This window comes from Scomber japonicus, chromosome 22 (assembly GCF_027409825.1).
Source record: "Scomber japonicus isolate fScoJap1 chromosome 22, fScoJap1.pri, whole genome shotgun sequence".
In the NCBI taxonomy this organism is placed as follows: Eukaryota; Metazoa; Chordata; class Actinopteri; order Scombriformes; family Scombridae; genus Scomber; species Scomber japonicus.
In genome coordinates, this window is record NC_070599.1 from 28,031,194 (window position 1) to 28,047,682 (window position 16,489).

Here is a 16,489-nt window from a genome sequence, read left to right on the forward strand (position 1 = left end):
GACCCTCTGACTCTCTAACTCTCTGACTCTCTAACTCTCTGACTCTCTAACTCTCTAACCCTCTGACTCTCTAACCCTCTGACTCTCTAACCCTCTGACTCTCTGACTCTCTAACTCTCTAACCCTCTAACTCTCTGACTCTCTAACTCTCTAACCCTCTGACTCTCTAACTCTCTAACCCTCTGACTCTCTAACTCTCTAACCCTCTAACTCTCTGACCCTCTGACTCTCTAACCCTCTAACTCTCTGACCCTCTGACTCTCTAACCCTCTAACTCTCTAACTCTCTAACCCTCTGACTCTCTAACTCTCTAACCCTCTGACTCTCTGACTCTCTAACTCTCTAACCCTCTAACTCTCTGACTCTCTAACTCTCTAACCCTCTGACTCTCTAACTCTCTAACCCTCTGACTCTCTAACTCTCTAACCCTCTAACTCTCTGACCCTCTGACTCTCTAACCCTCTAACTCTCTGACCCTCTGACTCTCTAACCCTCTAACTCTCTAACTCTCTAACCCTCTGACTCTCTAACTCTCTAACCCTCTGACTCTCTAACTCTCTAACCCTCTAACTCTCTGACCCTCTGACTCTCTAACCCTCTAACTCTCTGACCCTCTGACTCTCTAACCCTCTAACTCTCTGACCCTCTGACTCTCTGACTCTCTGACTCTCTGACTCTCTAACTCTCTGACCCTCTAACCCTCTGACTCTCTAAATAATGTTTCAGTTCTTTATTAAACTTTAAAATCTAGTTTGAGTCTTTGATTCTTTTTCTGACGGAGAAATTCATAGAAACCTGAACAAATGATGAAGAAGAAGAGTGTGTGTGTGTGTGTGTGTAAATGTGTGTGTGCCAAGTGTGTGTAGTGTATGTGTGTATGTGTGTGTGTAGTGTGTGTGCTGTGTGTGTATATGTGTGTGTGTGCTCTGTGTGTGTATAGTGTGTATATGTATGTGTGTGTATAGTGTGTATATGTATGTGTGTATAGTGTGTATATGTATGTGTGTATAGTGTGTATATGTGTGTGTGTGTATAGTGTGTATATGTGTGTGTGTGTATGTGCTGTGTGTGTGTGTGTATATGTGTGTATGTGTGCGTATGTGTGTGTGCGTGTAGTGTGTATATATGTGTGTCTGTAGTGTATATGTGTGTAGTGTGTATATGTGTGTGTAGTGTATGTGCTGTGTGTAGTGTGTATATGTGTATATGTGTGTAGTGTGTGTGCTGTGTGTGTATATGTGTGTGTGTGCTCTGTGTGTGTATAGTGTGTATATGTATGTGTGTGTAGTGTGTATATGCTGTGTGTAGTGTGTATATGTGTGTGTGTGTGTGTAGTATGTATATATGTGTGTAGTGCATATGTGTGTGTGTATGTGTGTGTATATGTGTGTAGTGTGTGTGTGTATAGTGAGTATATGTGTATAGTGTGTGTGTGTGTGTAAGTGTAGTGTGTATATGTGTGTGTGTGTAGTATGTATATATGTGTGTAGTGCATATGTGTGTGTATATGTGTGTAGTGTGTGTGTGTATAGTGAGTATATGTGTGTGTGTGTAGTGTGATGGTATATGTGTGTGTGTGTGTAGTGTGTATATATGTGTGTGTGTGTGTAGTGTGTATATATGTGTGTGTGTGTGTATATGTAGTGTGTATATGTGTGTGTAGTGTGTGTATGTGTGTGTATGTGTGTGTAGTGTGTGTATGTATGTGTGTGTGTAGTGTGTATATGTGTGTATATGTGTGTGTGTCACCTCTGCGGCTCCGTGCTGTTTACACTCCTCTGACAGCCACAGCGACAGCACCGTGGGGTCCGACTGCTTCACGCTGGGCTCGTCCAGAACCAGCAGACCCAGACTGTCTGTTTTCCCATCCGGCCTCGGCACCTGAACGCCACACGGGCCACACAGGACATGAACATGTGAAAGACGATTACACCTGAACGCCACACGGGTCACACAGGACATGAACATGTGAAAGACGATTACACCTGAACGCCACACAGGTCACACAGGACATAAACTTGTGAGAGACGATTGCACCTGAACGCCACACGGGTCACACAGGACATGAACATGTGAAAGACGATTACACCTGAACGCCACACGGGCCACACAGGACATAAACATGTGAAATACGATTACACCTGAACGCCACGCGGGCCACACAGGACATGAACATGTGAAAGACGATTACACCTGAACGCCACGCGGGCCACACAGGACATGAACATGTGAAAGACGATTACACCTGAACGCCACGCGGGCCACACAGGACATAAACATGTGAAAGACGATTACACCTGAACGCCACACGGGTCACACAGGACATGAACATGTGAGAGACGATTGCACCTGAACGCCACACGGGTCACACAGGACATGAACATGTGAAAGACGATTACACCTGAACGCCACACGGGCCACACAGGACATGAACATGTGAAAGACGATTACACCTGAACGCCACACGGGTCACACAGGACATAAACATGTGAAAGACGATTACACATGAACGCCACACGGGTCACACAGGACATAAACATGTGAAATACGATTACACCTGAACGCCACACGGGTCACACAGGACATAAACATGTGAAATACGATTACACCTGAACGCACCACAGGAATGTTTTCTACTTTTTACTTTTACTACGAGTTGAAAATGAAACTTCGGTCTCTGTGGGGATTAAATGTGTTTCTTGTCGACTTATTATAAATTATTGATGATTGACGGCAGACCTTGAGGAAGGCGTCGATGTCGCCCACAGCGGGGATGAAGTCTGGGATGAACGGCTTCAGGCTGTGATCCAGCTCCATCGTCTGAGGAGTGTAACTGAGGAGGAAACCACACCGAGGTCAAAGGTCACATCTTCATCACATCACACGTCATCATCATTCTGTTTAAAGTCCCTGAACGCACCGTGTGATGTACTGGAACATCTCTTTGATCTCGGTGCTGACGGGCAGGTTGGCGTAGTCGGCCGGGTCGTACGCTCCTTCCACCGCCTCGCCTTCGTCCTCCGTGTCGTCTTCATCAGAGTCATCCTCCTCATCATCGTCCTCCTCTTCCTCCTCCTCCTCCTCTTCCTCGTTGGGGCTGCCCCCCGGCTGCCCGTTGACTGGCTCCGCCGCCCGCTGAGGTTTCTCGTCGTCGAACTCGTCGCTGCTGCTATTGGCCGACATCAGGCCCCGCCCCCTCCTCCTGGATCTGGACTGGAGGAAGAAACAGAGTGACATCACAGTACCACAATACTGCAGTACTACAGTACTTTATCTTTATACTACAATAATATAGTACTTTATACTACAATACTGTACTTAACATCACAGTACTACAATACTGCAGTACTACTGCAGTACTATAGTACTTTATACTACAATACTGTACTTTAACATCACAGTACCACAATACTGCAGTACTACAGTACTATAGTACTTTATACTACAATACTATAGTACTTTATACTACAATACTGTACTTAACATCACAGTACTACAATACTGCAGTACTACTGCACTATAGTACTTTATACTACAATACTGCAGTACTACAGTACTATAGTACTTTATACTACAATACTGTACTTTAACATCACAGTACCACAATACTACAGTACTAGTACTTTATACTACAATACTGCAGTACTACAGTACTATAGTACTTTATACTACAATACTGCAGTACTACAGTACTATAGTACTTTATACTACAATACTGTACTTTAACATCACAGTACTTTTCAGGTACTTGTACTTTATACTACAACACACCTGATAGGACAAGCCGATGGTACTCGTGTACTTTTACTACACTTTTACCGGGTTTACCTGACACTGGCCAATTACCGGGGTTATCTGACGCTGACCGGTTACCGGGGTTACCTTACCCTGACTGATTACCGGGGTTATCTGACGCTGACTGGTTACCGGGGTTACCGGAGTTATCTGACGCTGACTGATTACCGGGGTTACCGGAGTTATCTGACGCTGACTGATTACCGGGATTATCTGACGCTAACCGGTTACCGGGGTTACCGGAGTTATCTGACGCTGACTGATTACCGGGGTTATCTGACGCTGACTGGTTACCGGACTGCAGATGCTCGCCACCTCCTCGGAGTCCAGCACCTCTAGACTCTCGTCGTACGGTTGGTTCTTCAGGACTCTCCGGTCAGCTCCCTCCATGAGACACCGACAGATCTCCGGTAGAGACGCGAGCCAGATACATTAACCTACCGGATGTACAAGTGTTCCTGTCTCAGTCTGAGCTCAACGGGAAACACTAAAAACACTTAAAACGCGTTAATCACGTTAAACTGAAGAACTCCGTTAGCTTCCTGTTAGCAGCTAGCAGCGAGAAGTGACTGTATCCTAGCAACGGAGGACACAATGCATCATGGGATGACGTCTTCTTCCTTGGTCTTTTGGCGGGTTTACAAACAGCTTATAAACAAGCTACCGCCATCTAGTGGAATTAGATCTGAATTACAATGAAAATGCTCTAATATTATATTCCCAATATATTATGTACTTACTCCTACTACTTGTGTACTTTTATTGATATCACTTATGTACTTTTACTCATTCTTGTGTACTTTTACTGATATTACTTGTGTACTTTTACCAATAATACTTGTGTACTTTTATTGATATCACTTAAGTACTTTTACTCATTCTTGTGTACTTTTACTGATATTACTTGTGTACTTTTACCAATAATACTTGTGTACTTTTATTGATATCACTTATGTACTTTTACTCATTCTTGTGTACTTTTACCAATATTACTTGTGTACTTTTACTGATATTACTTATGTACTTTTACCAATAATACTTGTGTACTATTACTGATATTACTTGTGTACTTTTACTCATTCTTGTGTACTTTTACTGATATTACTTGTGTACTTTTATTGATATCACTTATGTACTTTTACTCATTCTTGTGTACTTTTACCAATAATACTTGTGTACTTTTACTGATATTACTTGTGTACTTTTACCAATAATACCTGTGTACTTTTACTGATATTACTTGTGTACTTTTACTCATTCTTGTGTACTTTTACTGCTATTACTTGTGTACTTTTACTGATATTACTTGTGTACTTTTACCAATAATACTTGTGTACTTTTACTGATAACATAGGATATTAAGGGTTAGGGTTAGCACTAACACTGTTCAATATAATGCACCCCAGTACACCACCATCCACTATGATCTTAATAATAAACTTAAAGTAGAATTATCACCTTCCTGACAATGTTAACAAAAACTGAAAATGTATAAACTTCATAAAGTAGAAATTATAACAGAGCTGTTGTATTGGTTTGGATTAGATTACATAGGTGTACATAATAAAGTGTGAGTGTAAACAGCTGGTGGTTAATATAATTTTGCAGTGTTGTCCATGCTGGTACCAGTTTGGACTTCTCTTTGATTAAATTTTTTGTTTTGTTTGTTTAGTTGGGTTTTTTTAAGTAACTCTACATCTATTGTTGGAGTGATGAATTTCTCAGGAGGTACCTCAGACTAAAGGTACCCACGTGATGACTTCTTACACCAAATGTTTGATTTAGATTTAAATATCTGTACTTTTTTAACACTCAGACATTGAGCCTATAGAACATCTTCATTTCTCTTGTAGATTAACCATGACCTTTTGGGAAGCTATTCAATATTGGATAACCTATAATGGTCAAAGTACTTTGATTTTAGCAAATTAAAACATACATTTTCGTCTCTAATTGAAGGACAAGAAAATAGAAATTGGGAATAATAATTTAATTCTTTTGGCAAAATATTTCATACGCAAATTTATGTTGTTGTTTTTTTTAATTATTCCTGACACATATTTTTGAGGAGGCTGTCAGTTTGTCCTCGCGTATTCTTTTAATGAAATAGAAGGAGAAGCATTTTAGTTCAAAATAATCAGTTTTATTTTTAACAACAGTAGAATGTGCAATATTACAGAGCTCTGGGTCTGACTTATAGTATCCCTGACAAGCAACAGAGTGTTCATCAGTTCACGAAGTCTGACTGACTATCTCTTCCTGACCCAATGTTTTACAGCGTACAGAGCAGTAGGTGTAATGCAAGGCGGTGTCCTCTTCTGATTGGCTCAAGACGTGTCATTCCTTCTCCTCGTGATATCTGACTCCATCCGTTGTTGTGACGCCTTAGAGCCCAACCTGAAACACAACTGTTAAGAGACAAACATCCTACTTTCTCATACTTGCTGAGAACACATTAAAGGTCATCTTTTCACTCTCTGTACTTTTCCACTTCAAGTTACCTTGTGTTTTTTTTGGCACAGTGGTGTGACTCTGGCTAAGACAATGCAAGCATTCACTTCTTATCACTTATAAAAACCCCTTATCAATTAGTGCAACATAGTTCCCTTTAATCTTCACACACATCACTAATTTCCTGTATACTCAGCAGATTAAACAATTCAACAGTTCAAGGCTATATGAAAATAATATAACAACTTACAACTTATATAACAACAATATATTGACACTCTTACTGCTCAAATGCAGGCAAAGGTGTGTGTGTGTGTGTGTGTGTGTGTGTGTGTGTGTGTGTGTGTGTGTGTGTGTGTGTGTGTGTGTGTGCTAGCCCTCTGTGTGCTACTCTCTGCTTACATCTCCTGTCACACTTGATACTGACCAGTAAGATGTACTTAATACTGCAAAAGTCAAAGTTATTTAGTTAGTGTTAGTGCAATTATCAAAACCAGAATATGATCAGGGTGACTTTTGAACACTGGAAATAAATCATGCACTCATCCAGGCAGCAGTCCCGTGGCACTCAACGTTTACATATAATATTAGTAATAAAAACAATAAAACAATAAAACAACAATAAAACCTGTGAACTTGTTTACATACCCATGTGATGACTTCCTACACCAAAAGTTTGATTTAGATTTAAATATCTGTACTTTTTTAACACTCAGACATTGAGCCTATAGAACATCTTCATTTCTCTTGTAGATTAACCATGACCTTTTGGGAAGCTATTCAATATTGGATAACCTATAATGGTCAAAGTACTTTGATTTTAGCAAATTAAAACATACATTTTCATCTCCAATTGAAGGACAAGAAAATAGAAATTGGGAATAATAATTGAATTCTTTTGGCAAAATATTTCATACACAAATTTTTTTTTTTTTTTTTTCAATTATTCCTGACACATATCTAAACGAGATAACATTTTATAAAATGTTTGAAAAAGCTGTGACATTTTTTAAAAGCCCTGCGTATGAATACCTCTGTACCTGATTTTGTTTTTTGATATTTGCCCACTCAACTTTTTCTTTTTCTATTGTTGAAAAGAGCAAATTATCTGACTTTTTTATTGTGTAATAAAAAGAAAAATATTCAACATAACTTCAGCACAAAGTTTTTTACTTTTTGAAATCTTGAAATGATTGTGTCATGATGTTACAATTCAGATACAGTAGGTGGCGGTATGAACCCTTTAATGTTGGTTTGTAGTCCGCCAGAAAAACAAAGAAGATAAGGAGGCGGAAGAAGGAGAAGAAGAAGAATGTTGTTTACTCAAACAATAAACTTTGTGTAAGTTACTGTTTAGTCCAGTACGGACCAGACCAGGAACACTACGACACCAGAATGGAGGAGAACCAGAACCTGGACCAGAACACTAACAACCTCGTTATTAAAATAGAAGAACTACACTCAACTGGGATCACCACCTATCTACAGGTTAACTCAAGGATTCTAACTTTAAACTTCTTCATTGCTCAGTTGAATTTAAAACTTTGTTCACATGAAGCAGATTTAATAGACTTTAACACTAGACTTTGCTCTTTAGTTTCATCTAAACTCATTTAATTGAACTTAATCCAGGCTGTATATGGGGATCATCTGGTTCGGGTTGGTTTATTTAGTTAGTTTGTTAAAGAAACCGAAAGTTAAAGAAGTTAAAGAAACCGAAACCTCAGAATAAAATAAATTAAAAAGTGCAAACAGAGCCTTGAATAATCCCTTTTTCCCCCTTAAATTAAAGAAGTCCCAGCATACAAAAATTAAGACCTACGTTTCAAGTAAAAAAAGTCAACATATTCAGAAAACAATGAATAAAAAGTGGCTCTTTTAGGGAGAAAAAGTGCAAACCACCCTTTGTCTTTTAAAATATATATATATATATTTAACTTTTATTATTGAGAGAAATGGGCATGTGACTGCCCTGCCAGTAATTTAAACCTTGGCTGGAATGGATCCAGTGTTCAGGAGAGGAGCAGCTGCTTCTGCTTTCTTTGTTTCACAGCTAAAATATGAACATTAGTCTTTTTTGATGGTTTATTTGGAACATTTATTAACTAGTAACATTTCCTTCCTGTGCTCTGTGGATGTGTCATCATCATTTATACCAGCAGTTAAATTACTAATGTACAAAAGTGTGGACAATAGAGGCAAAGTGTTTTAAACTGGACTGAACACAAAAGAAGTAAGTGTTAAGTGAAATATTGTTTTTTAAATAATTTATTTTCTTGTTTATTTAAGGGGATAGATAACTCAAACAACACAGTAGATGACAGTAATGCACCTCATCACTGGCTGACAATTGACATAAAACATGAAAAAGAAGAAGAAGAAGAACAGTCCATCAGTCAAAGAGAAGACCTGCTGGACTTCACAGACCAGAACCAATACAAGATCAAAATGGAGGAGAACGAGAACCAGGGCCAGGAGCACCACACTGACCACCTCGTTATTAAAAGAGAAGAATCAGACTCACCCTCTGCTACCACCGATATACAGGTCAGTGTTCAGGACTTCAGGTTATAACCAGCTTTATAACCAGACTAAAGACATCTAGAACAAGTCAACTTTTTTGTACACATTGTATAGCTTCTTGGTCACTTGGAGACATTTCTCTGCTATAAAGTATGTGATAGTTATTGTTATCAAATATGACTTGTTATAGGACAAGGACCAAAAAACCTATTTTGAGCTTTGTTTTGCCTGACGGAGTTTAGGTTGTGTTTTAGCCACATAAACTAAAAGATGTTGCCTTTCAAATGAAGCCTCATGCATCCATTATTCCATTACTTGAAAGAAACCAAACAAAATTGGTTGTCTTTTTTTATTTCTTGTTTTCAGGGGATAGATAACTCCGACATAAAACAGGAAAAAGAGGAAGAAGAAGAACAGTCCATCAGTCAGAGAGGAGACCTGTTGGATTTCAGCCAGGACCCAGAGCACCACACCAACCACCCTGTTATTAAAAGAGAAGAATCAGACTCATCGTCTTCTACCACTGATACACAGGTCAGTGTTTGGCTGCCAACATGTAGTGTGGTGATTTGCATCATTCTGCTATAAAGTATGTGATAGTTATTGTTATCTAAATATGACTTGTTATAGGACGAGGACCAAAAAACCTTTTTTGAGCCATGTTTTGACTGACGGAGTTTAGGTTGTGTTTAAACCACATAAACTAGAAGATGTTACCTTTCAAATGAAGCCTCATGCATCCATTATTCCATTACGTGACAGAAACCCAACAAAAAAGATGTTAGTGTTCAGTGAACAAATGTTTATTTAAATTATTTTTTTCTTGTTTGTTTCAGGGGATAGATAACTCCGACATAAAACAGGAAAAAGAGGAAGAACAGTCCATCAGTCAGAGAGGAGACCAGCTGGATTTCACAGACCAGGACCAGGAGCAGGACCAGAACCAGAACCAGAACCCAGAGCACCACACCAACAACCCCATTATTGAAAGAGGAGAATCAGACTCACCCTCTGCCACCACCGATACACAGGTCAGTGTCAGAGTTTGCGCTATACTTTTTTTTGCCGGTAATATTCTGGCCGTACAGAACAACTACCGGACATATACATATCGTCGCTATCAGGCGCAAACCTCCTATGTCCAAAAATCATGATTTAAAGTTTTTTCCATAAATCAGCACTATTGGCCACTCTTTATGACTGACTGTGGTTTTATAAATATTTAACCAATGAAAAGTATTTAAAACCGCCTTTGACTAAACCTAACCCCATTGGATCCTGAAACTGTCGACCAAACCTCCTAACTCCACCCTTCCGCCATATTTTGAAGGACGTAAACCAACGGAGCGGAGACAAACAAGAGGAGTCGAGGATATTGTTGGATGTCACTGAGGTAAATAGCTCAAAGTCTTTTCATATAAAGCTTAGGTGGTTGCAAATTCAGTTAAAAGTATGCAGTGTAGAAGTGTTGAGCTAGCTAGCGATGTGATAAGAAATTACCAGAGTAATGTTATTCACAGCCTGTCTGTTGCTAGCTAACTGTAGATTGATACTTCATCAAAAGTTATACTTGGAAGAAAAAACAAGGCAGTGTAGTGATGTCTGTGTCCCTGAGGAAAATGTTAGAGATGGTGAAGGTGTCCTATGAGGAGGTGAAAAAGTTAAGGCCAGTGATAGACAGTGACAGAGAGGAAGAACCATGGAGCAGCTCAGAGAGAGAGCATGAGACGGCACATGACAGCAAAGATAGGGATTATGATGTGGATGCAGGTAAATTAGTAATGTTATTGTATGACATGAGTTAAGTAGACATGTATTACAATGTATGAATGGTATTGTTTAGAGTGGATAGATTAGCACATTTCACAGTGGATCACACACACACACACACACTCACATGTTTTTGATTGTTGTATTTAGAGAACAGCGACAGCACAGACGGAGAGAGCGACGGAGAGGAACAACCAGAAGCAGGGAGAGATGATGGCAGCTCAGAGAACGAGGACAAGAAGACGGCCCAAGAGAGGTGATGATGAGGATGGGTTGTGTAGAAATGTATTACAAGTACAATGTATGAATGTGAATGTGTGGAGTAGATAGCACATTTCACAGCATAGTCACAATGGATCACACACACACTCTAATTTTTGTCGTTGCATTTTTTTTAAGATTGTGATGAGGCTGAGCATGAAAAGGGGAACTATTATTGGAGGAAGAATGAGGCAAAAAGAAGAAGAATGATGGGACAGCTGTACGTTGGGAGAAACAAGAAGGGAGAAGTCACCAAGGACCCCCGAGGAATGGGACCACGATGCACGTCTGCTGCGTGTGTCAGGTCCACCAAGCATCACTGCAGGAACATCAAGGAGGCAGACAGGGAGATGATTTTTAAAAGATTCTGGGAGAACATGAACTGGGAAGAGAAAAGGATGTATGTGAGTGGTCTGGTAGATGTCACCCTGGTACAGAGGAGAAGAGGGTCTGAACATTCAAGAAGGTCATCTACTTTTGTTTTCTTTTTACGAGTGAATGGGCAAAGATTAAGGGTGTGCAGGGGTATGTTTTTGGCAACTCTGGGAATAGGGACATGGTCTGCCAGGAACTGGGTGCAAGACACAGAGAACGCAACAGAGAAGAAAACAGCATCACAGCACAGAGAGGCTCATGAGTTCATCAGGAGTTTTCTAAAGGATCTCCCTAAGGTGCCCCCCCACTATTGTAGGTCATCCACATCAAAACAGTACCTGGAGCCTGTCTTTCAGTCCATGGCTGACCTGCATGAAGAGTACCATCGTGCTGCTGAGGAGAAGATGCTGAGACCGTTATCAAGGCAGGTGTTCACTGAAGAATTTAAGCAGCAGAACCTGAGTCTCTACCATCCAAAGAAGGACCAGTGTGACACCTGCTGCTCCTTCAAGGCTGGCAACCTGGCAGAAAATGAGTGGCAGGACCATTTTCTCAAAAAGGAAGAAGCCCGTGCTGAAAAAGTGCAGGACAAAAAAAAAGCAAATGATAAAACCATGGTTGTCTGCATGGATCTGCAAGCCCTCCTCCTCTGCCCTAGTTTGAAAGCGTCGGCTCTCTACTACAAAACAAAACTAGCCGTCCACAACTTTACTGTTTACAACATGTCTACACACAATGCCACATGCTATGTCTGGCATGAAGGTGAGGGAGCTCTGTCTGCCAGTGAGTTTGCATCCTGTGTCACCAATTTCCTTTCTGAGCACAACGAGCATGAAGAATACATTCTGTGGAGCGATGGTTGTGGGCACCAAAGCCGCCATTCAGTGCTCAGCAACGCTCTTCTGAACTTCTGCATGGAGACGAAGAAGGTGGTAACCCAGAAGTTCCTGGAGAAGGGACACACACAGATGGAGTGTGACTCGGTGCACAGTGTCATCGAGAGGCGTCTGAGAAACCAGGAAATCTATGTCCCGGCTCAATACGTTGATCTGATGAAGAGTGTGCGGTCCAAGCCCAACCCATATGAAGTCAAATATGTGGACCATACCTTCTTCCAAGACTTCACCAATCTGAGGCTCTGCAGGTCTATCTGTCCAGGGATCAAACCTGGTAACCCCACTGTCCACGATGTCAGAGCCATCAGGTAACTACAGTATCAATCTAAACAAAAGTCTCTCTCACCAGTCCACGTCAAAAGTCATGATGTTGGAATAGAAAATGCTTTGTCTACCTTTTGTGTACAGAAGGCAGCGTTTGTCTTGGTTTCGTGTAACATCTAAAAATGCATTTACATAAAACATGTTGGTATATCATAACATCACAACAAGACATATTAAGAAGTTTAGTTAAATCACAATAGAAGCAACATGAAAGAGCACCAAGAGCTTGATGGTAAGGACTAAATTCAGTGTGCAGTGTGCTGAGATAGGATTTAAATGAGGCGTTATAATCTATGTAAAATTATCATTTGTATTTTATGTTAACTGTTTGGTGTGTCGTTCTTTTTGTATGTTGTTAGGTACAACATCAACGGGACGGTGGACTTCAAAACCCAGCACTCCGATGACTGGAGACCAAAGCAGCAGCTCCGACACACGTCCTCACCTGCAGTCAAACCGCTCTACACACACAGCCTGAAGATCAAGGAGACGAAATACAAACACCTCCAAGAACTCAAGGAGGTCATACCCAAAGACTTCCACAGCTTTTATGACAATCTGAAACACTAGGACGTACACACACACACACACACACACACACACACACACACACACACACACACACACACACACACACAAACATAGGTCATCATTTCAAATATAAATCTGTTACCAATGTTTTACCAGTGTTATAATCATTTCAACACACACACTTAGTATTAATGTTCATTATATGTGTTTATTGTTGGTTGCCAGGTTTTCTATGTCTATGCATTGTTTTTATTTATGGCATTATTAATTGTTGTTGTGCCATTGTTATTTATTGTGCATTTTTCAATAAAAATATATTGTGTTAGAAAATGTTCATTCAGTTTTGTTCACCCGCCAGTAGGAAGCAGTATTGAGCCAGAAATGTTGGTAATTGCTTCACTCGACTGTAGAGGAATAACGCAAGCTGTTGATTGGAGACACTCTGCTGGTGTTTGCAATGTTAGGCTAAATAAATAACTTTATACAATTTTTTACATATTTACATACAATGTTTAATTTCCACAAACGCTGTAAAGGATAATGATTTATTTTGAGGCCTTGGTCCATCATTGACATGTTAATAGCACTTTATCTTTTATAATAGATGTTGGCTAAATGTATTAAACAACATGAAAAACAGCACACAAGTAGTTACAATAAACTCTGTAAACTGTAAGTTGATGGTTAGGTAATGCAATGAGCTACTGCAGCTGATGCGGCCGTCATAATCATTGACGGCACAAACCTCCTATCTCCTAACTTAAAGTAACAATTTTGGACAAAGGAGGTTTGCGCCCGACAGCGTTGATATGTTTAATACAGTACAGAGCTCTCTAGGGTCACGTGGTTTTAAAAAAACCCAAAAAACCCACTTTTAATTCACATTTATTTGCTGCGTGATTTTTTTACACCTGCAGCATGGATTATAAGTGCTGCAGTCGGTGACATGATCAAACACTCTTACAGGTTATATCACATAATATTATATGATAATATTAATATTTAATATTTTGTTAATGACTTTATACATGTATTTATTTATTTGACGTTTTTCGGACATTTTGGCTGTTGATATTTTAATCTGCTGGCCAATTACATATTATACCGGCCAAAAGTAGGCATATACCTGCTAATGTAAACTCTGGTCAAACCGACTACAGACACGAGGACAAGTCTTGGGGGTCCGATGGTCCGTCAACAGAAGAGCATGACTCTCCGTCTGTCTGTGATTAAAGGACCGATCTATGCTTTTTGGTTCTTTTATGTGTTTGAGTGTTTTTTTCCCCGGGAATGGTTAGGAAACTTACTTTACAACTTGTAAATGCACTGCAAATGTCATCTCACTTACTCTCTCTCTCTGTCTGTGTGTTTTTCTGTTGCCATAGAAACCAAGGAGAGGAAAGAGACTCAAACATCACCACAATCAGCACCGTGACAAACCGAAACACACTGTCCACAGCTGTGACCTATGTGGGAAAACTTTCAAGTCAGCCTCTGACCTAAGAGTCCACCACCGCTTTCATACTGGAGAGAAACCGTTTAAGTGTGACCAGTGTGAGAAAGAGTTCACTATAATGAGTCATCTAAAGTGCCACAAACGGATTCACACTGGAGAGAAACCATACATCTGTTCTCAATGCGGGACAGCTTTCAGAAGAGACAGTGACCTAAAAAGGCACCAACGTATTCACACTGGAATGAAACCGTACAGCTGTGAGCATTGTGGGAAAGCTTTCACTAGAGGCAGTCATCTGACATGCCATCAACGCATTCACACGGGAGAGAAACCGTACTGGTGTGAGCAGTGTAACAAAGCATTCTCTACAAGCTACAGTCTAACATTGCACAAACGAACTCACACTGGAGAGAAACCGTACTGGTGTAAGCAGTGTGGGAAAAGCTTTTCTAGCAGCAGTGTTTTAAAAACCCACAAACACTGACTCAGCTTCATGTTGAACATGTTTCAGAGGCTGGTTAGTGGTGACCTTTCATTCTCAATGCCTTAACAGTCCATATATCCAGTTCTATCCTGAGCTCCTCTACAAAGAGAGTTGTAGTTGTTGTTAACTTCTAGCCTAAAAATCTTGTTTTAAAAGTTTTGAGATTTAATTCATAAATACTTGAGAGCTACAGAATTTCCCTTTTATATGATTTTGGCATTAGTTTGAACTGTCGCCATCAGGTCATTAGCATGAGCTTGTCTCTTGCTATAATTACCAGCTTTACTACTTTACTACTGTTTTGGGGTTTTTTAATAGTTTTTATGAAGTGTGAAGTCATAATGTCAGTAAAAATAGCAGCTACTTTTCTGATTTCTTTACTCAATGTTAAATAATCAACAGCTGCACGTTAAATAGCTAATGTTAGCTCTGAACATTTGTATGTTCAATACTAATATTAATAAAAGCAGTCAAAGCAAATGACCGATTCTTGCTGTAAATAAAATGAATCAATAGTCCTTTATCTTTCTATTTTAATATAATGTTATTTTCTATAGTTTTTCTGTTTTGTCTTGTAATAATGTAATGTGATTAGTTTATCACTGGAATTGGTGCGTTGCAACATGAGCACCCTCTGCTGGACCCTGAACTCCATTACCATCCTGCTGTTTCCTGTCTGATGTGTATAAACTCAATTAAAAACACAATAAGTTACTTTATTGTATGTAAAAGTGTTTTGTTTGTACTCCTGATGACCAAATGAGACATGTCTGGTTTTAATTTTTGTAGAACAGAAACAGTTACAGGAGAGGCTCAGTGAATGAAAGAGGGAAAATATTTGATTAGTTATGGTTGTTATCAATAGGAGGTCACATAGGAAAGGCTACATTAATTTCACAAGTAGTTAAGAGAGTGTTAGTTTGGGGGAATTTTCATCAATTTGATAATACAAAGATGTTTATAATTTGTTGAGTGACAAATGAGTCATATTACATTTAATAAGGAAATGGTCCATCTTCTTGGCCACACAAGAGAGATAAATTAGAATTATGATTATAAGTAATCTTTTAAGGTTAAGCGACTGAGAACATAAAAAAACAACTAAAATTACAACAGATTAAAAACACAGACACATGATGGAAAGGGAAAGCAGTGGCTACAGAGTGATGAATGAGATGTGATAGACACATGAGATGAATTATGACCTGAGAAGCAGCAAGTTGATTCTAATTAATTATTATTAAATCAAGCTAATGGAGATTTTGTAGAAACATGTGTTTGCTCCTTGACTTGCCTTTTGTTTTATTGTAAAACATTGACCTGTAATAAAACTCATCCAGACGGTTTGATTTGGGTTGAATGAACATTTTTCACCATAATATGCCCAACTCAGTGGTGGGTTGTGTCTATATTTCACTTAATCAGTTTTTACCTCAGAAGAACAGTGGCAGCAATTTAATTACACAACTGCATCGTACAAGTCAAAAAAAGAACAAACAGTAGTGAACAGCTGGAGAGATGAATTTGACTGGTACCTTGACTGGTTGAATGTTCGGCTGCCTTGAATGAAGGAAAACCAACTCCACTGACAAGTAAGTGATGTTAGTTAGTCCATCCTTACTT

The 16,489-nt window shown here is 39.6% G+C and overlaps 3 protein-coding genes across 3 annotated transcripts in view; 2 read left to right on the plus strand and 1 right to left on the minus strand.

Annotated features, from left to right (window-relative positions):
* ift46 (intraflagellar transport 46 homolog (Chlamydomonas)) overlaps window positions 1–4,329 on the minus strand; it is a 5,147-nt gene extending 818 nt beyond the window's left edge. The window contains exons 1-4 of the mRNA XM_053343690.1: window positions 4,063–4,329; window positions 2,921–3,213; window positions 2,740–2,833; window positions 1,750–1,881 (exon numbers count right to left, since the gene is read on the minus strand). Coding sequence (XP_053199665.1) covers window positions 1,750–1,881; window positions 2,740–2,833; window positions 2,921–3,213; window positions 4,063–4,185 — 642 coding nt within the window. The 5' untranslated portion in view covers window positions 4,186–4,329. The remainder of the gene's footprint in view (window positions 1–1,749; window positions 1,882–2,739; window positions 2,834–2,920; window positions 3,214–4,062) is intronic.
* Window positions 1–14,932, plus strand: part of LOC128383674 (zinc finger protein 271-like) — a gene marked incomplete at its 5' end in the record, with an annotated part of 108,849 nt that extends 93,917 nt beyond the window's left edge. Inside the window, one exon of the mRNA XM_053343262.1 lies at window positions 14,424–14,932. Coding sequence (XP_053199237.1) covers window positions 14,424–14,866 — 443 coding nt within the window. The remainder of the gene's footprint in view (window positions 1–14,423) is intronic.
* LOC128384335 (uncharacterized) lies at window positions 7,633–9,923 on the plus strand. The gene is made up of 4 exons (XM_053343889.1): window positions 7,633–7,734; window positions 8,536–8,793; window positions 9,136–9,303; window positions 9,606–9,923. The coding sequence occupies exons 1-4, from the start codon at window positions 7,642–7,644 to the stop codon at window positions 9,921–9,923; spliced, it is 837 nt and encodes a 278-aa protein (XP_053199864.1). The 5' UTR covers window positions 7,633–7,641.
* Window positions 14,933–16,489: the final 1,557 nt, after the last annotated feature.